At 30.5% G+C, this 16498-nt stretch overlaps 2 protein-coding genes across 2 annotated transcripts; both read right to left on the bottom strand.

The window, feature by feature from the left end:
• Positions 1-1678: 1678 nt before the first annotated feature.
• Positions 1679-10718, bottom strand: LOC130962534 (uncharacterized). The gene is made up of 3 exons (XM_057888736.1): positions 9729-10718; positions 1935-2173; positions 1679-1718 (listed from the first exon to the last, which is right to left on the bottom strand). The coding sequence occupies exons 1-3, from the start codon at positions 10716-10718 to the stop codon at positions 1679-1681; spliced, it is 1269 nt and encodes a 422-aa protein (XP_057744719.1).
• A 1164-nt stretch (positions 10719-11882) lies between these two features.
• On the bottom strand, positions 11883-13681 carry LOC130962533 (uncharacterized). Its single transcript, XM_057888735.1, has 3 exons — positions 12835-13681; positions 12528-12721; positions 11883-12323 (listed from the first exon to the last, which is right to left on the bottom strand). Exons 1-3 carry the CDS (start codon positions 13679-13681, stop codon positions 11883-11885), a joined length of 1482 nt encoding a protein of 493 aa, XP_057744718.1.
• Positions 13682-16498: the final 2817 nt, after the last annotated feature.

Raw genomic sequence — 16498 nt, 5'->3', positions numbered from 1 at the left:
CACTGTCGCCATGAATTGAAAGAAAAGGAAATTATCACGATTAGTTACGTGGACTCAGCTAACTGAGGTAGGGGTTTTTCTTAAAATTTAATTTATATTACAGAGTTGTGATAACTAGATATTAATGTGAGAGAACATATGTTTGTGATTATGATTGTCTTCTAAATGTGGTTGTCTGCTGGACTGAATGGCTGATTGCTTGATTGCTTGAGTAGTTTGTGATTGCTGAAAAGAAATTAGTTTGAAAGGTTATTTAGTTGATTATTATGAAACATGGCTTTTCCTGGTTTTGAAGCTATTCTCGATAATGTAAAGGAATTGGCTTTGGAAATGATTTGGAATATGAAACTGGATTAACTTTGGAAATGGTTTAATTTTGAGTTAGTGACTTCATAAATGATTTAGTATTTGAGCTGGTTTGATTTTAAAAAGAGGTTTATTATGGGCACTGATTCGCCTTGAAAATAATTTGATATTGGAACTAGCTGAATCTTGGAAAATGAATGAGGTTTGGAAAAGGTTTGAGAAATGTTTGGATGGGACCCGAACAGGTTGGCAAAGTCCGAGTTTTAGAGGAGATGCTGCCGAAATTTTATAAAATTGGAAGTTTTATTTGAAGTAATTAACTAAAAAGATTTGTTTTTAAACATTATATGTTTTAAGAATAATCTATTTATCAAAGAAAGAATGATGTTTTCAAGGTTGTCAAACTCGCGAGTCTAGGTAAACTCGTGGAGCTGACCTAGACTCGACTCGTAGACTCAACTCGTAGACTCGTACGAGTTTACCTGTTATACATTTTTTATAAAACAAATATATATCATGTATAATATATATATTTACTCAGATATAGACATTCAAACTTAACAATTTCAACATCAAAACACATAATAAATTAACATAATACTACAATTACAAATTTACAAGTTACAACAAGTGCTCTAGATCACACATTTAAATCCTTCACAAGTATGTATCTAGTTCAACATAAAACACACAATCACACAATCAAAACTTCATAAGAGTTAAGACACAACCAAAAAACAAAAGAAAACAACAAAATAAAGTCGAAAACTCAAATACTCCAATTTCTTCATCTTCTATGGCATCAACATCATCATCTTCACCATCTTCACCATCTTCATCAGAAACATTCTCAGACATTTTGTATTTTTATCCCTAAAAATCAACAACCCAAATAACAAATTCAGTTTCAGATTATCCACTAACTAAATTCAGATTTCAAATTCATATTTAGTTGATAAATAACATTCAGATTTCAGCCTTCAATTGCCAAGTGATCCACTATCAAAGTTGAATTATTCATAATTAATACTAACTAAACTAACACTAACATTTCAGAGTTTCAGTCAGATATTCAGATTCATTAACAAAAAAATCACTAACTAAGTAACTAACAGTTTAACATTAACGTCTAACAACTGACAAGTCCACTAATCCAGAACCAATCAACCTAGTATTATCTATTTATATCACATATCAGTAGTTTAGAAAAAAAATTTAAACCAGACAACCAATAAAGTAGTAAACCACACATTTTAGTTCTTTTGATACATTACTAACTTATTAAAGCATGAAGCAACATCAGTTTAATTTTTTTTTCCATCATATCAAATCTCATTAACCAATTCTGTGTATGATTTAAACTAAACTAATATCAGAAGTTCGGAACCAAAATTACAGAATTCATACCACAACTAAATTCAACAACCCAGATAACAAATTCAGATTATTAAAGCATGAAGCAGCATCAGTTTAATTTTTTTCCATCATATCAAATCTCATTAACCAATTCTGTGTATGATTTAAACTAAACTAAAAAAATTTTAAAAAGTTAATATCAAAAGTTCAGAACCAAAATTGCAAAATTCATACCAAATTTGTTAATATTTGAATTTGTTTAAAAAAATTACCTTTGAGAACAGGGACAGAATGGAAGTAGATTGGCAGTGCAGAACAGGGGCGACGAACAGGGGAGGTCGGGAGGCAAACGCAGTGAAGCAGAAGTAAAATTGGAAGTAGATCGCAGAACAGGGGCGACGGCCGACGAACGCAGAACAGGGGCGGTGATGAACAGCGTGCTGTGAATCATCGAGTTCTCCGACGTGGGTGGTGGGCTGGTGTCGGCGATGTAGGCTGTGGCACGAAGAACCTTCACCAGTTCAGGACATCAGGACATGAACGATGGGGGTGGTGGGCGGTGTTGGCGATATACCACGACTCCACGAGGAAAACTGGTAGTGGTTAGGCGAGGCGACAGGCGAGGGATGAGGGATCCGTCCGCCCTCTGCGTGGCAGCGCAGACAACGGTGCCGGTGGATGGTGGCGGCCTCAGCAAACGTCGGAGAAGAAGAAGAGAGTGAAGGCTTGGTGGTGGTGGAGAGTGAGGGCGCCGTTTTCGAATTAGGGTTACTGGGTTAGTGGTTTGGTTAGCTGTAGTTGTTTTTGTTTTTTTTTTTCTTTTTTTGGGCCCAAAACGACACCGTTTTGGCAAAAATGGGTACCCAATTCAAACTCGCTGACTCACTAGTAAACTCGCGAGTTTGAGCGATTCTGTCCGAGTCTACCCGAGTCTACCCGAGTCTACCCAGAAACGAGTTTGTGTCCGAGTCAACTCGATTCCACTACCTAAACTCGTAAACTCGTACGAGTTTACGAGTTAACTCGCGAGTTTGATAACCATGGATGTTTTGGAATTGAGATTGTTAATGAACGGAATGGAAAGAGGATTGATGAGGATTTTCTTTGAAATATGGTTTTTAAATGAATTTGGAAATGAGGTTTGGATTGATGAATGATTATAATGTTGAGAATGTTGAGATATGTGGCTTATGAATTTGAAATATCTGAGATACGAGGTTCCCTGGATTAAGTACCGTGGCTTGCCACCACGTGTACCAGGTTGAAAACTCGATACTCTGTTGACCCTACGACGTAAGTGTGACCGGGCACTATATAAATTCCCGGGAATGTTACCCCCATTGAGCAATATTGATTATTTGAGAAAAAGCTATGCATAGACTCTTGGGGATGCACGTCGGGGGACAGTCTAAGGACAATTCAGACTTGTCGGGTTGGCTGGATAACCGACAGATGAGCCTCATCAGCCATAGGACAGGCATGCATCATATGCATTTGTATGCTTTGCTTGGGTTTGAACTTGTTTTGGTTTGCCTAATTGCTAAACTGTTCCTAACCGCTACTTGAACTATTTGCTGTAACTGCTTCCTAATTGTGTTTTACTTGTCTGTCTTGTCTGTGTTTGTCCTGGCATGTTACATTTGAGAATGGACTTTGGTGCTGAATTAATGATTGTGTGGTTTGATTGCGTGATTGGTTTCTGATTGAGATTTGCTTGTGTAAAAAGAAAGACCTTGGATTTCTGAAAATATTGAACATTGTTTCTTTGAAAAGGTTTTGAACGATTAGCTATTGGATTTTAAAAGGATTCATAAGGCAATGATAATCACTAAATTTGAAAGCAGTTTTCTTATTGAAATATCTTCTTATGACAACTTTGAAACTCCGTGGTGAGACCGTGTGGTTAGGTTCTCACCCCCCTACAGCTTTACCTTTTCAGGAAACGGATGAAGAAGCATTAAGAAGAGTTATACTGCGTTTGGTTTATATGTTGTTGCATTAATTAGATTATTTTCTTCCCTCGTCTTTGTTATTACAAGTTTGTAAGAGGGATAGGAATTGTATGTTTTATATGTATAATATATTGAATTATTATGTAAGGAGTCTTGTATATGAATGTATGCCTGCTTTGTATTTTTCTTAAGATAAAATATTTATTTCTGATTTTCAAAGAAATCAGTGATATAGTGTCGAATCACAGGCTCCTATTTTATTATTTAGTATGTAAAGTAGTCGTAATACTTCTTGCTATCAGAGTAGCGCAGCCGGAAGCGTGACTTCTGATAGTGAGGGTGTTACAAAAGGTCTTAATCTATTTCCCTCTTATATTCAATTTGCATCCAATGTACAAACCAAATGAGATTTTTAAGTAGTGCAACATGAACTATTCGTTTCTCCTTTGGATTTTTTTATGTCATGGCTTTTGTATTTTCAGAGTATATATTCATTTTCATCATCCTCACAGATCATGTTTTTCAATTTTTTTCTTCTCATCACTCTAATAACGGAGCAGCAGTACACGACGACAAAATCAAATCAGCTATTGGAAATTCGTGGGCACCCTGGCAAGAAGGTTCAGCTCTCAGAGTCCAAGATTCGGCAGCTCTACCTAATTTCCACATACATTTTCTTGCAACAGCCAAATTTATGGGATCTCCAATCTCCCATTTAGATTTTTAGTACTCTAACTTCTTGCAATCCTTGACTCAACTACTTTCTTTCTTAATAACAAGTGAATATGTACACTTTTGTGCATCCCTTACTCTACTGCTTTCTTTCTTGCAATCCCTTTTATTTCGGTCTTCTTCCTTTCTTTTTGAAGTCGGCATTTGATTGATTTGTTATTGTGTTTATTTTTTATTTTAATTTTTTCTAATAGTGGTTTTATATTCTTTTAATTTGAGAGTGACATTACTATTATATTTTTCAATATGTTTTTTAACCATATTTTAAAATCTTGATTTTCATTTCATATCACTTCTCTAGAATCTTATTTTTCCAATACATTATTGACTAAGATTTGGTAACTTTTACTATTTATGATACATGGTTTGGTATCTCCTTTTTGAGTTTTGATTATGGGATTTGGTAAATGTCTTGATAAAGACTCAAGCACTACTTGGGTAGTGTTCCGAGGGTTACCTGAAACTAGAGGTCGATCTCGGACGAGATCTTTTATATTGATCGGAGCTGCTGAGTCCGATCTTACGGGGGTGTTTGGAGTCGCGGTGTCCGACGTGTGAGACTTGGTGATAATGCTGATCCTTCGTCCCCGGAGGGTGGGGGGTTCCTGCAAGGGACTCCGATGCTTAAGTTAGCAAGGATATTAAGCAGGTATTGAGTAGTATCAGAGTATGAGTTATACCTGGGTGCTCCAGTGTATTTATAATGGCGTAGAGTGACCTTCTTAGATAAGATAAGTTAGTTATCTTATCTTATCTTTATCTTCGAGCGCGGTCATCTTATCTTTAAGGGAACCGCCTTTATCTCTATAGGCTTGGGCTGCCCTTGGATTCGAGTCGTGTTCCTCTGTTTGGGCCCTTTTATTGGGCTTTCCTGTAACTTGGCTGAGCTCTTTAAGAATATATTTTGGGGTGCATTAAAACATGCCAATGGAATTGAAGGCCGATCTAACAATTGTTGTTAGAGTAATAGTATGCTTTCAATCCTTGCACAATTGCCAGGTAAGTACCATATGACTTATATAGACATGATTTTCAAGCTTGATGTGAGATAAAAAAAATTATATCTATTATGTGTTATCCTATGTTGTTAATTATTGGATTATTTTATGAGTTCATGGGGGATGAATGCTATCTTCAAATTTTTCGTCATTTGCTGAAGCCTGTCATGAAGATACATAAACTTTTTTTCATCTAGCTGAAGCTTGAAGTTTATAGTTTTCTTTTTTTATTATTTGTCTATAAAAGAAATTAAGTTATTGAAAATTTCATATCAAAGCATTGTAGCACCTTAGCACCTACTGATAAATATTTTTATGTTATGTATTTTTTTTTACTGAAAAGGGTATATTTGTCATCTTTATCATTGATTGATTGACTGTTGTTCTTTAGGTTATTTTTTTCGTTAGATGGTTAAGGCTCATATGAGCTATATGTTATAAGGATCTGTATTTTATTTTTATCCCTTTTGAAATTATATGATTTGCTTTGTGTATTATGGTATTTTTGAAAGACATCACAACAGAGAAAGGTATTAGTTCAAAGTTTTCATGATAAAAAAAAAGTGTGAAAAATAACAAATATTGATAATCATGTTGAATACTACCTTTATTCTCCATTTCAGAGCTTTGGTTAGACATGGTGAATAAGATTTGGAATTACTTTTGCTCATGTTTTGATCTGTGAGAGTATGCATTAGAGTATATAAATGTTTGTTTTCTTTTCAAATTAATTTTTTATTTGTGATTGAACTTATGCAACATATAATGATTACAAATAATCAACATATATTGTTGCACGGAGAGGTTTCTTCATTTTATGGTATTATGAGTTCAAATATCTTAGTGATTAAATGATAGATTAAATAACATATTAATTATGTCGTTGTTTTTTGGTATTACTAAGGAAAAGTCAATGACAGCTTTGGGTGAACAAGTGTGTGTGGTGATAGTATTGGAAAGACTATGCGTGGCGAACCATTTACTGTATGCAGTTTTTATGCCTTCCATATGTGCAAGCCTTTCTATGAGTATGACAGGAAGGTTGGGAACCAGTGCTATCCCAGGCCATTCACTGTATTCACCATTCTTCATTCATATGTTGCAACTGTGCTAAAGATTTTTAGTATTATAAGATGTTTTAAATATTTAATAAACTACTTCTAAAAAATAAAGTCATTGTGTTTCAAATGGTTATGCTTTTTTTTTTTTTTTTTTACTTTTTAGTCTCTCTTTATGTTATATGAGATATTCCAACTACATAATTAATTGAGAATTAATAATTTTGACAGGATTATTTTATTGACTTAAACCTTGACTAAGGATTAAATACATGTCATTAATAAACAATGGTCCAGTTAATGGTACCCTCATCCTCATGGTTGATTTTTTTATTAATTTGAGTTTGAAATTTTAGTTTTGAGTTTCTATTAATTGGTGTTAAAGAGACATTCTATTTTGTCATTATAATTGATTGTAATTTATGGGCCATACTTTTACTTTAGCTTATTACTTAGTGTCTCATTAATTGGCATGATTTGATAGTTGATGAAAAATTTTTTAGCGTATGATTTTTTTGTTTAGCAGAGAATATTACTGATTGTTTAAATGTTACTTTTTTAGTTTCATTAATAATATCATTTATCTTCAAATAATATGACTTTTGAAAGTTTGTTATCTAAATATGGTGATAATTATATTGCACTGTATTATAATTTTTTATTAATAAAATTTCGTCATTTTTTGTAAATTTGTTAGTAAATGACATAACAAATATTTTTTGTTATATTAAGGTAATAATTTGTTTATTAAAATTTTAATTTTATTGTTAAATTTTTTACAAGACTTTAATATAAATTGTTTAATTCACAACTTTATTATACAATTATATTATAATGCGTTTATTATAATTAAACGGTATTTTTAATTTTTTTTTATAAATTCTTGCATTTTTAAAAAAAATAAATATATATTTTTATTTTTATGATCTAATTTAATATAAAAGATTTATATTAAAAATTCATATTAAGTAATTAATTTAACTGTATCTTACTATTAATTTTTTTTTGTTATACTTATCATACCTGTGCATCGCACATACAAGACACTTCAATAGTATCTAATGACTAAACTTGTACTAATTTAATTTAGTTTTTCAGATCCTATTATCCTAATATTATTATAGTACAATTGAGATCGGGAGACTAAATTGATAAAAATAAATATGAGAAATTACTATAGAGATTTAATCAAATCTATTAGCAAAATATAATGATAAAACTCATCGTGCCTACATGGATTGGATCAGCCCAAATAAAAACCCCGCCGCACCTTATGCAGTGTTATTTCTTGGGTTTTTTTTTAATTTAAATACATTTTTTATGTATCAATTTAAATTGAAATACAAAAATTTATTATTTTGTGTATTTAATTTTATTTTTTGCAATCTTTATTTCCATGATTTTTGGTAATTGTGCCAGCAAAAATAAAAAATATTTGTTTTGTCATTTTTATTGTTACTGTCAACAAAAATAGATCAATTTTTTCTCTTATATTTTTTCAATCATTTACGGTCAATGAAAATGACAAAAAAGAAAGATTTTTTTTTTAATTTTTGCTGACAATGATCAAGAAAATGTAAGAAAAAAAGTTAATTTATTTTTGCTATCAATAACAACAAAAATAACAAAAAATTCTATATTAGTTTTGCTGATAATACTAGCATAAATCATATAATTTACCTTTTTATTTTTTTTGCCAACAAAAGTATAACTAAATATACAAAACGATAAAATTGTGTGTTATAATTTATTTAAGTAAATAATTAATTTATTTTATTTAAATAAAAAAGACCGTTATTTGTTTCATTACATTTATCTTTTATTTAAACTTTTCTGCTTTATTAAATTTTTTTCCGTGAAAAAAAAAATACTTAGCTTGGCCTAACCATTTTCTCACTAGCCTATAAAGTATAAAGTGTGAATATTTTTTTGATTTGTTGTATGTATTGGATATATTTTAGATACAACATTTATCAATATTTATTCGATATGCATATTTTCTATATTTAGGGATGAATATATGGGGGGCAAGTGGAGGCCTCTTCCCTCTCTCCGCTTAAAAAAAAAATAGTAGTCAGAGACCCAACCCAATTCAAATAAAACATAATAATTTTTAAAATTTTTTAAATTCCTAAAACTAATTTTCTTTCTTCACGTTTCCTATTCTACTAGTGTGAAGATCCTTGCAATTGCACGGTCTTATACATTATATGAAAAATAAATAATTTGATATTTCAATTAGAATGAGTAAATACAATTAGTTAAAATAGAATGCACATATTATTTTATACATTTATAAATAACCAAAATATATATATATATAACAAAATGCATACATATTAAAAAAATAATGATCGAAAGATATGTTAAACAAAATAAAAAAAATAAAAAATTAAAATATAGAAGAAGAAAAAGAGAAAAAAAGATAAAAAAAAATTAAAAGAAAAGGATGAAAAAAGTAAAGTGTAAATTTAGTAATATACATTCCATGAATTTTTTTCATAAATTCAAAAATCATTTAATTTTTTTAATTTGATCAAATTTAAAAAGTGTGAAAAGATTATATGTGAGCATGTAATCTATTAATTTGCTATTTTTTATAATTATTTTTTTTATTGTAAATAAATTATACTATAACATTCTAAAATATTTTTCAATTATCTTTTAGTAATTTACCAGAAAAATATAAATAAAAAATAAAACGGATAGAGAATAAAAATTAAAACAGTAATAATAATTGGTGGAGAGTGGCTTCTTTCTTTTCTCTAATGTGGAGATGAGAGTGGGTTTAGGATTTCAGGATTAGTGGGTTATTGATTTGAAGGGATTTGTTTTGTTAATTATTTATTAATTCATTAATTATTATTATTAATTGTTATACATATAATATTGATAAAAAAAATTATTTAATGTTAAAAAAATGTGTATTGATATTAGGAAATTAATAGTAAAATATAATTTTTATTAAAGAAATTTTGGTAAAATTAAAATTTAATAAATAAAAAATTATTTAAGAGTATATTAAGAAAAAATATTTTACCAATTAAAAAACTTTTTAAAGGTATTTTCATAAAAATACAATTTAGTAAATAGAAAAATAATTTGTTAAAACGTATTTGAATAAACTGAATCATACAAAATAGGTTAACATTCTAATTTATCTTTACATTTAATACAATAAAGCAGTATCATTACAAAAAATAACCACCACATAAAATAACATTAATATAAAAACAAAACAAAATAAATTATAAAATCTTATCAAATATTTCTTTAAATACGACATTATGAGTTAAAGTAGAATTATTATTTTCCTCGCCAGATACCAAAATTCTTAAACCATCTTTGCTCTTCACTCGAGAAATAGCGACATAGAGTTGACCATGAGAAAATACCGGTCGACGCAAGAACAGTCCAACACTGGATAGAGTTTGACCTTGACTCTTATTGATAGTCATTGCAAAATAGAAGTTTATAGGAAATTGTCTCCGTTGAAATTTGAAAGGTATCCCAGCGTCACTCGGAATTAAATTCATCCGAGGAATGAAAACTTTATCTCCAATGTGACTCCCTGAGACAATCTCAGCTCCAATCACATTTGTTCCTAGATCTCTAACAATAAGGCGAGTACCATTGCATAAGCCACCAGCTGGATCAATATTTCTCAACAAAATAATAGGCACACATTTCTTCAATTTCAATGAGTGATTCGGTAACCCTGAACATTTTATTTGATTCAAAAATTCAGTATTTATCCAATCAACATCAACGTCACAATAAGCATCACTACCACATATAGAATCAGCACTTAGATGCTCTTTTTCTGTCCCAGGTAGCAATTGAACAATGTGATCATTGATTTCTTCAACAATCTCTACTGTTGGAGCTAATATGGCTCTGTCTTGGAAAAAATCAGTATCATCAAAGTTTCTAACTATGTCAGGATAAATTGCATTTATAATATCATCAATTGGATTATCAGAAGGAAAAATCAGAAACTCATTTGGAATTTGAACTAAAAGCTTTTCGTTAATTATTGTCCCAATACGCCCTTCTCCAATCTGAAGAATCCAATCGAAAAACCTTTTCAATTCTTCCAAATTTGATTGATTTGTAGCACTTTCTAACCGCATATTTTTTGTCAACGTCAACACTTCAAAGTGCTTCCAAAGAATTGAAGAATTGATTGATGCCATAACAATCTCAGCACGAGAAGCTTTAGGAATAACAGGCAAAACCTGTCGAAAATCACCTCCAAGAACAATTATTTTTCCTCCAAAAGGTAGATCTTTGTTAGACAATGAAATCGACGTCATTATGTCTCGAAAACTTCTGTCTAAAGCTTCAAATGCCAACTTGTTAGTCATTGGAGCTTCATCCCAAATAATCAGCTCAGCAAATCGAATTAAATCAGCCTTAGGACTATCTTACGGAATTCTACAAATAGTATCTTCATTCAATTCAATTGGAATACCAAACATAGAATGAGCTGTCTTACCACCAGGTAACAATAATGAAGCAATTCCACTTGAAGCAACATTAATAACAATTCTTCTTTGAGAACGCAATTTGGCAGATAAGAGTCTATACAAAAAAGTTTTTCCAGTTCTACCAAACCCATAAATGAAAAACAACCCGTGTTTCTTGTTAGTAACACAATGTATAATCCTATCATAGATTGACTTCTGTTCTTCATTCAACTTTGGAAAATTTGAATCGTGTTCTTCAAGCATCACAGAAATGTCATATTCTGATTCACGCAACACCATAGAATTACTAAATTGTGAGACCAAATTGACATTAGGAAGCGGCATACCAGCAAAATCTCTTAATGATTTTCCATTGGCCTGTAGCAATTTCTCTATCTCTATTAGACAAAATGTTTGTAACTCTTCGTCAGTCATTGTTATTCCTACAATATATTTTTTTTTTCAGTTAGTAAATTAATCAAGATATCAAAAACTTGTATTGTTTAAAAATTTTCCCTATCATGCTATGTATGTATTCCAAACTTTGTGCATATCATTTTCTATTTATTTATTGTTAAGAGTTTTTCTTAATCCTATAAATAAAAAAGATAAACTAAAGATTAAGTAAATACCTGGAAAATGAAGCTCACTTCGCCTGTAATAAATGATATCATCAGATAAATATTTCCAAGTTTGATTCCAAACTAAAACGGGCCTAGAGACAGAACCAGATATTAACAATGAAACAAAAAGTTTTCTCAATTGGGCACCAGAAGATAACTCAGCCGCTTCATTAATGGCCAAGACAAACTCATTATCATCTATTAAAAAACCCATGGCAGAATATGCCTCTTGGAATGTATCATATAAAACAGAATTGACAGTCCTTATACTTCGAAAACTGGTGCATCCTCTTTGCACATTGAGAAGCATACGCATATAGAACAGCTCACCAGTTGAAGGATGAACAAAACTCAATCTTCCTATAGAAAATCCCCTTCTTCTTGGTTTTCACTGTCGAGATTGTAAATCATAAACGAATTTACTTGGGAACTCAACATATGTTAGTGTTTGTCCTTCAACATATGTTCGATTAGCCATCATCCAAGCAGTAAACATTGTCATCAAATCTCTATTTCTTATTAAAATAGAGCCAATAGTATCATGATCATCGAACACAACATGCTGCTGATTAGGTAAATGAAATCTGAGTCTTTGCACAGGTGGCCATCTATGATGAATTTCATATGCAAAAATTCTCCACATAGATTCACAAGGGGAAAGATACCGACAATCATAATACTGTTTGATCTCATCAACCACTTCAAAAGAATGAGTTGTCTCAGTTGAATGACTAATGGTTGCAGTTACACGATCTGGACCCTTGTTAATGTACTTGAAAAGATACTTTATAACATTTGACTTGTTGCAAATTTCCAAATTGATATGAGCCTAGTACTTCATCAACAATAATGGATTATATGGAACAACAAATCTATTATCAAGATCAACACCATGACTTTTAACTGTAATACCAATATCTCGACGCTTGTAAATAGGATAACCATCTTCATCAAAACTCGTATAATTAACAAACTGCTTCGGATAAAACTTGGAGCATCTTCCATCTTTCATGCATGGAGAAGTTGGTCTTACCTTACCACAAGGGCCATGAATCATGTATTTACTAACCACACTATACAAATGTGGAAACTTCATAGGATTAGGAAGTTCCGCACAAATCAACTCATCAACAATTTCAATATTCTGCAATCTATTCCTTCCATCAAGCCAAAGTAGAATATGTGCATGTGGCAAACCTCTTTTTTGAAACTCAATTGTATACATACCTAAATAGTAAAAAAATGTCAGAAAATATAGAAATTTTTATAAGTAAGCATAAATTCAATATAGAATTCTCTATATTCGATATACCTGCATTAAGAGGACAAAAAAAAAACACCATTCTTAAGATCATTAAGAAGACACTTCATCTTAGCATGAAAGACTCGGCAAGCAATGTCTGGCCGATCAGCAATTGGAACTTGATCACGATTAGTATATCTTTGAAACTCAGGCCAATTAGGATTGCAAGTAAGGGTAAGAAATAGATCTGGATACCCAAAATGCTTACAAATAGCCATAGCATCTTGGCAATTATTAAACATGTAACGTTTACTACCAGTGAAGGAAGAAGGCAAAATCACTCGAGTACCAATTGATGATGCTTCAGTATCACCGCGTCGCATAGCTTCTTCAATACCTTGTAAGACTTCTCCTCTAATTGTGCTATGTTTTTTCCTGATTTCATAAAGCCTCTGTGACTCAATCATAGAGAATGAATCAACAACAAACTGTTGGAACAATCTTCTAGACTTATGAATAATGCTATCCTCATGCTCTCTCATTTGCAAACGAAAACAGATAAATTCTCGCATGGATACTCTAGTCCTTCTCCCTGCAATATTTATATCTTGAATATATTGATAAGGAATACCCAATTGATAACCATCTTCCCCGTAAGGAAAAAGCAAGGGATATTGCAATGGCCAGTATAAAGCATGTGTCTCATATATTCTTTGAAGTTGGCCAGCTGCAAATTTAACAATGACATCACGACCAGTATCAGAAGAATCAAAATCACCAACAACCAAAGCAGCAACTTCATCGCACGAAGGATAATTATAAACTCTTCGATCACGTTCTCTTTGACTAAACAATTTCAAAGAAAACATCTCAGACGGGTGATTCTCATGGAATTCCCTCACTCTTCTAAATGATTGTGCTATGGAATTGTGTTGATCAATCATTTGGGTCAAATCAATTATCAGTTGTCTATCTATATTTGAACTTTGCCTATAATTAAGAAAAATAGTAACACAATATTACTAAGTAATTTTACTTAAAATGAAGAAACATGCATTTTTTATAATTAGAATGAATCTTAACAACAATATTTAAACAATAAGATACGAACATTTTTATTATAATAATCAAAGTTACATCCATATTAGTATCTTACCAACTAAAAATTAAATTGAAAATAAAAGAAACAAATTAAAATTACAAACAATCATAACAAAATTTTTGTAAGAGTTGACCTTATCGAAATATTCCTTCTCTATGCGTTAACTCATGTTCTGTGTCATATATGTATAATTGGGCAAATTTCAGAACTTGACCAGCCTGAGGTAATAAACTTCCAATCCTATGATAATTTTGGCCACTTATGATGAATTGTGGTGGGCCAGTTCCATCATTCACTGAGTCTATTACTTTACCACCAAGAGAAGTGAAAGCAAACATACTATTATAATACCGAATTTTTTTTTGAAACTGTAAAGACTTACTATCATGACCATGAATCAAATTATATAATAAATCTGGAGCTTTCTGAAGATACGGTAATTGAATTTTTCCTTGAAAATAACAAAGTGTAAAAAGAGGCTGATTAATTCTTCACTGTTTTTCAACCCGCTCTAGTAACCAAAACGACGCACCACAATATAGACGAGTATACACAGGGTCACCAATATCGAGACAACCTACAAAAATGAATAAAAAATTTAAATAATAAACAAATCCTTACAAATTTAACTAAGTAAAAAATTATATTAAATGAAGACTTAAATGCTTTTTAATTTTTTTTACTTAAAAAAATATACCAGTAAAACAATTAAAGATTCAGAAATTATTCACTGGATACTCATTGTCTACAAATTGAAAATATAAATATTTGATAATAATAATAATCTAACCAAATTTGAGACACTTGTATTGAAAGTATTTAAAATCAATGAATACTATTTTTTTCATATTATATTTGGTAAAAAAATGTCATATAAATTTTATTACGACCAGAATATTAAAATTATAAAAGGAACATAACGTGACTAAATATACTGAATGAGTAGATTATATCTAAATTAATACGAAAAATGCAAACTCTATAAATAAATCAATTATAAGTATACTGAAATACCTTGAACTTCACTTTGTGAAAAAAGTGGATGATCAACAGGAGACCGAAGCTCATTCCAAGAATTTACAGTAGGATCATATATTTCAGAGTCATCTTGATTTGGGTTTTTATTATGAAACAAAAAAAACTTATTATAAATAAATCAAATATAAAGATATACACGTCAAAGAAATATTTAAACAGACAATCATGTATTATGAATTTATTAATAACTAAATGCATAATAAACAACATAAAAAAAATAAAATATACAAAAATAATTCAATAACGAAATATATAAACCAAAATAAATAGACAAAAAATATAAACATGATAACAATGATTAGAAAAGAGTCCTTTTTATATTTTAAAATAATTGAAAAAATAATGTAAATAATAACTATACTTTCTAAGTTAACGAAGAAATTAGAAAATTTAAAACAATAAACTCATACCTGATAATATGAAATTGGCATTAATAATTGGAGTATCTTGCAAAATAATTGATCCCCCTAAAGAAAAAAAAGAACTTTAAATGTAAAATTAAAACTATGGGAAGATCAAAAAAATTAAATAGGGAGTTTAATAAATACCACATACCAATATATTTGAACTTAAAATAAGAGAAATATTAGAAGTAGGAACAACATCAAACAATAAAGCATAGAAATCCAACCAATAATATTAATTAAACACCGATTTTATAATAGTAAAAAACATTTGTAATGAAAAGATATAAATTTTAATTTCTTTCAAAAAAATCCAAAAGTGAATATAGCAAAACTGACCTCTTCTATCTTCAACTTGTTGCCCTCTCTTTCTCTTTAAATAATTTTTTTTATATAATCTTGCAGTAGCATAAGATTGAGACATTTTATGAAATTTTAACCAAGTTAAAGAAATTTAGAACCAACTAATGTTCACTATAATGGTATTTCGAATAAAGTAGTACTTCCTTCTTAGACACCACTTTAGTTATATATAACCCAAAAATCAGAAAATAAAATCAGAATAAGTAGAAAGGCTTTTCAGAATACTCTTAAAGCATGAAAGTAATGCAGCAGACTTGTGAAACTTAGAATCCAATTTATAGACAGAAAAATGAAACTAATTCAGGATTTAAAATAAAAAATTTGAACCATGGAGGGAAAAAAAAATAAAAGATCATTGTGTATATAACACTCACTTTGAAACCAATCAAAAGTGGAGTTGATATATTCATTCGAGAGTATATTTCTTAAGGAAATACATACATATAAGGACTACGCTGGAAAGAAGGATGAGCACTGATTATGAGGTAAAACAGTATGAATGACCATCACATCATCGAAAATTTGACAGCAATCAACACCTACCAATCAAATGTGCAGAAGGCAGATAATCATCCATCCGAAGAATGAAGAGCAGGAGATCTGACGTGATTTGTAGAAGGGGAATGTTTTTCCTTTTTGGAAGAAAACCTATAACCAGATAGGCCATGAAAGTACTTGCTGATGGGATTGATTTGCAACAAATGACAAAGGGGAGTTAGTCACAAGTAACGATACCTACTCTCATTAACCAAATAACTTTTTTGATAGAATAATAGAAGATAGTACTATTTGTTATAGAAGATGATGTCATTTCTCCCACCAAACCACCAAAATTTGATTTTTCATGTGAGGGT

The sequence above is a fragment of the Arachis stenosperma genome, chromosome 2 (genome assembly GCF_014773155.1).
Source record: "Arachis stenosperma cultivar V10309 chromosome 2, arast.V10309.gnm1.PFL2, whole genome shotgun sequence".
Classification (NCBI taxonomy): Eukaryota; Viridiplantae; Streptophyta; class Magnoliopsida; order Fabales; family Fabaceae; genus Arachis; species Arachis stenosperma.
The sequence above is the reverse complement of the archived record's forward strand: the minus strand, read 5'-3'. Positions and strand labels throughout refer to the sequence as shown.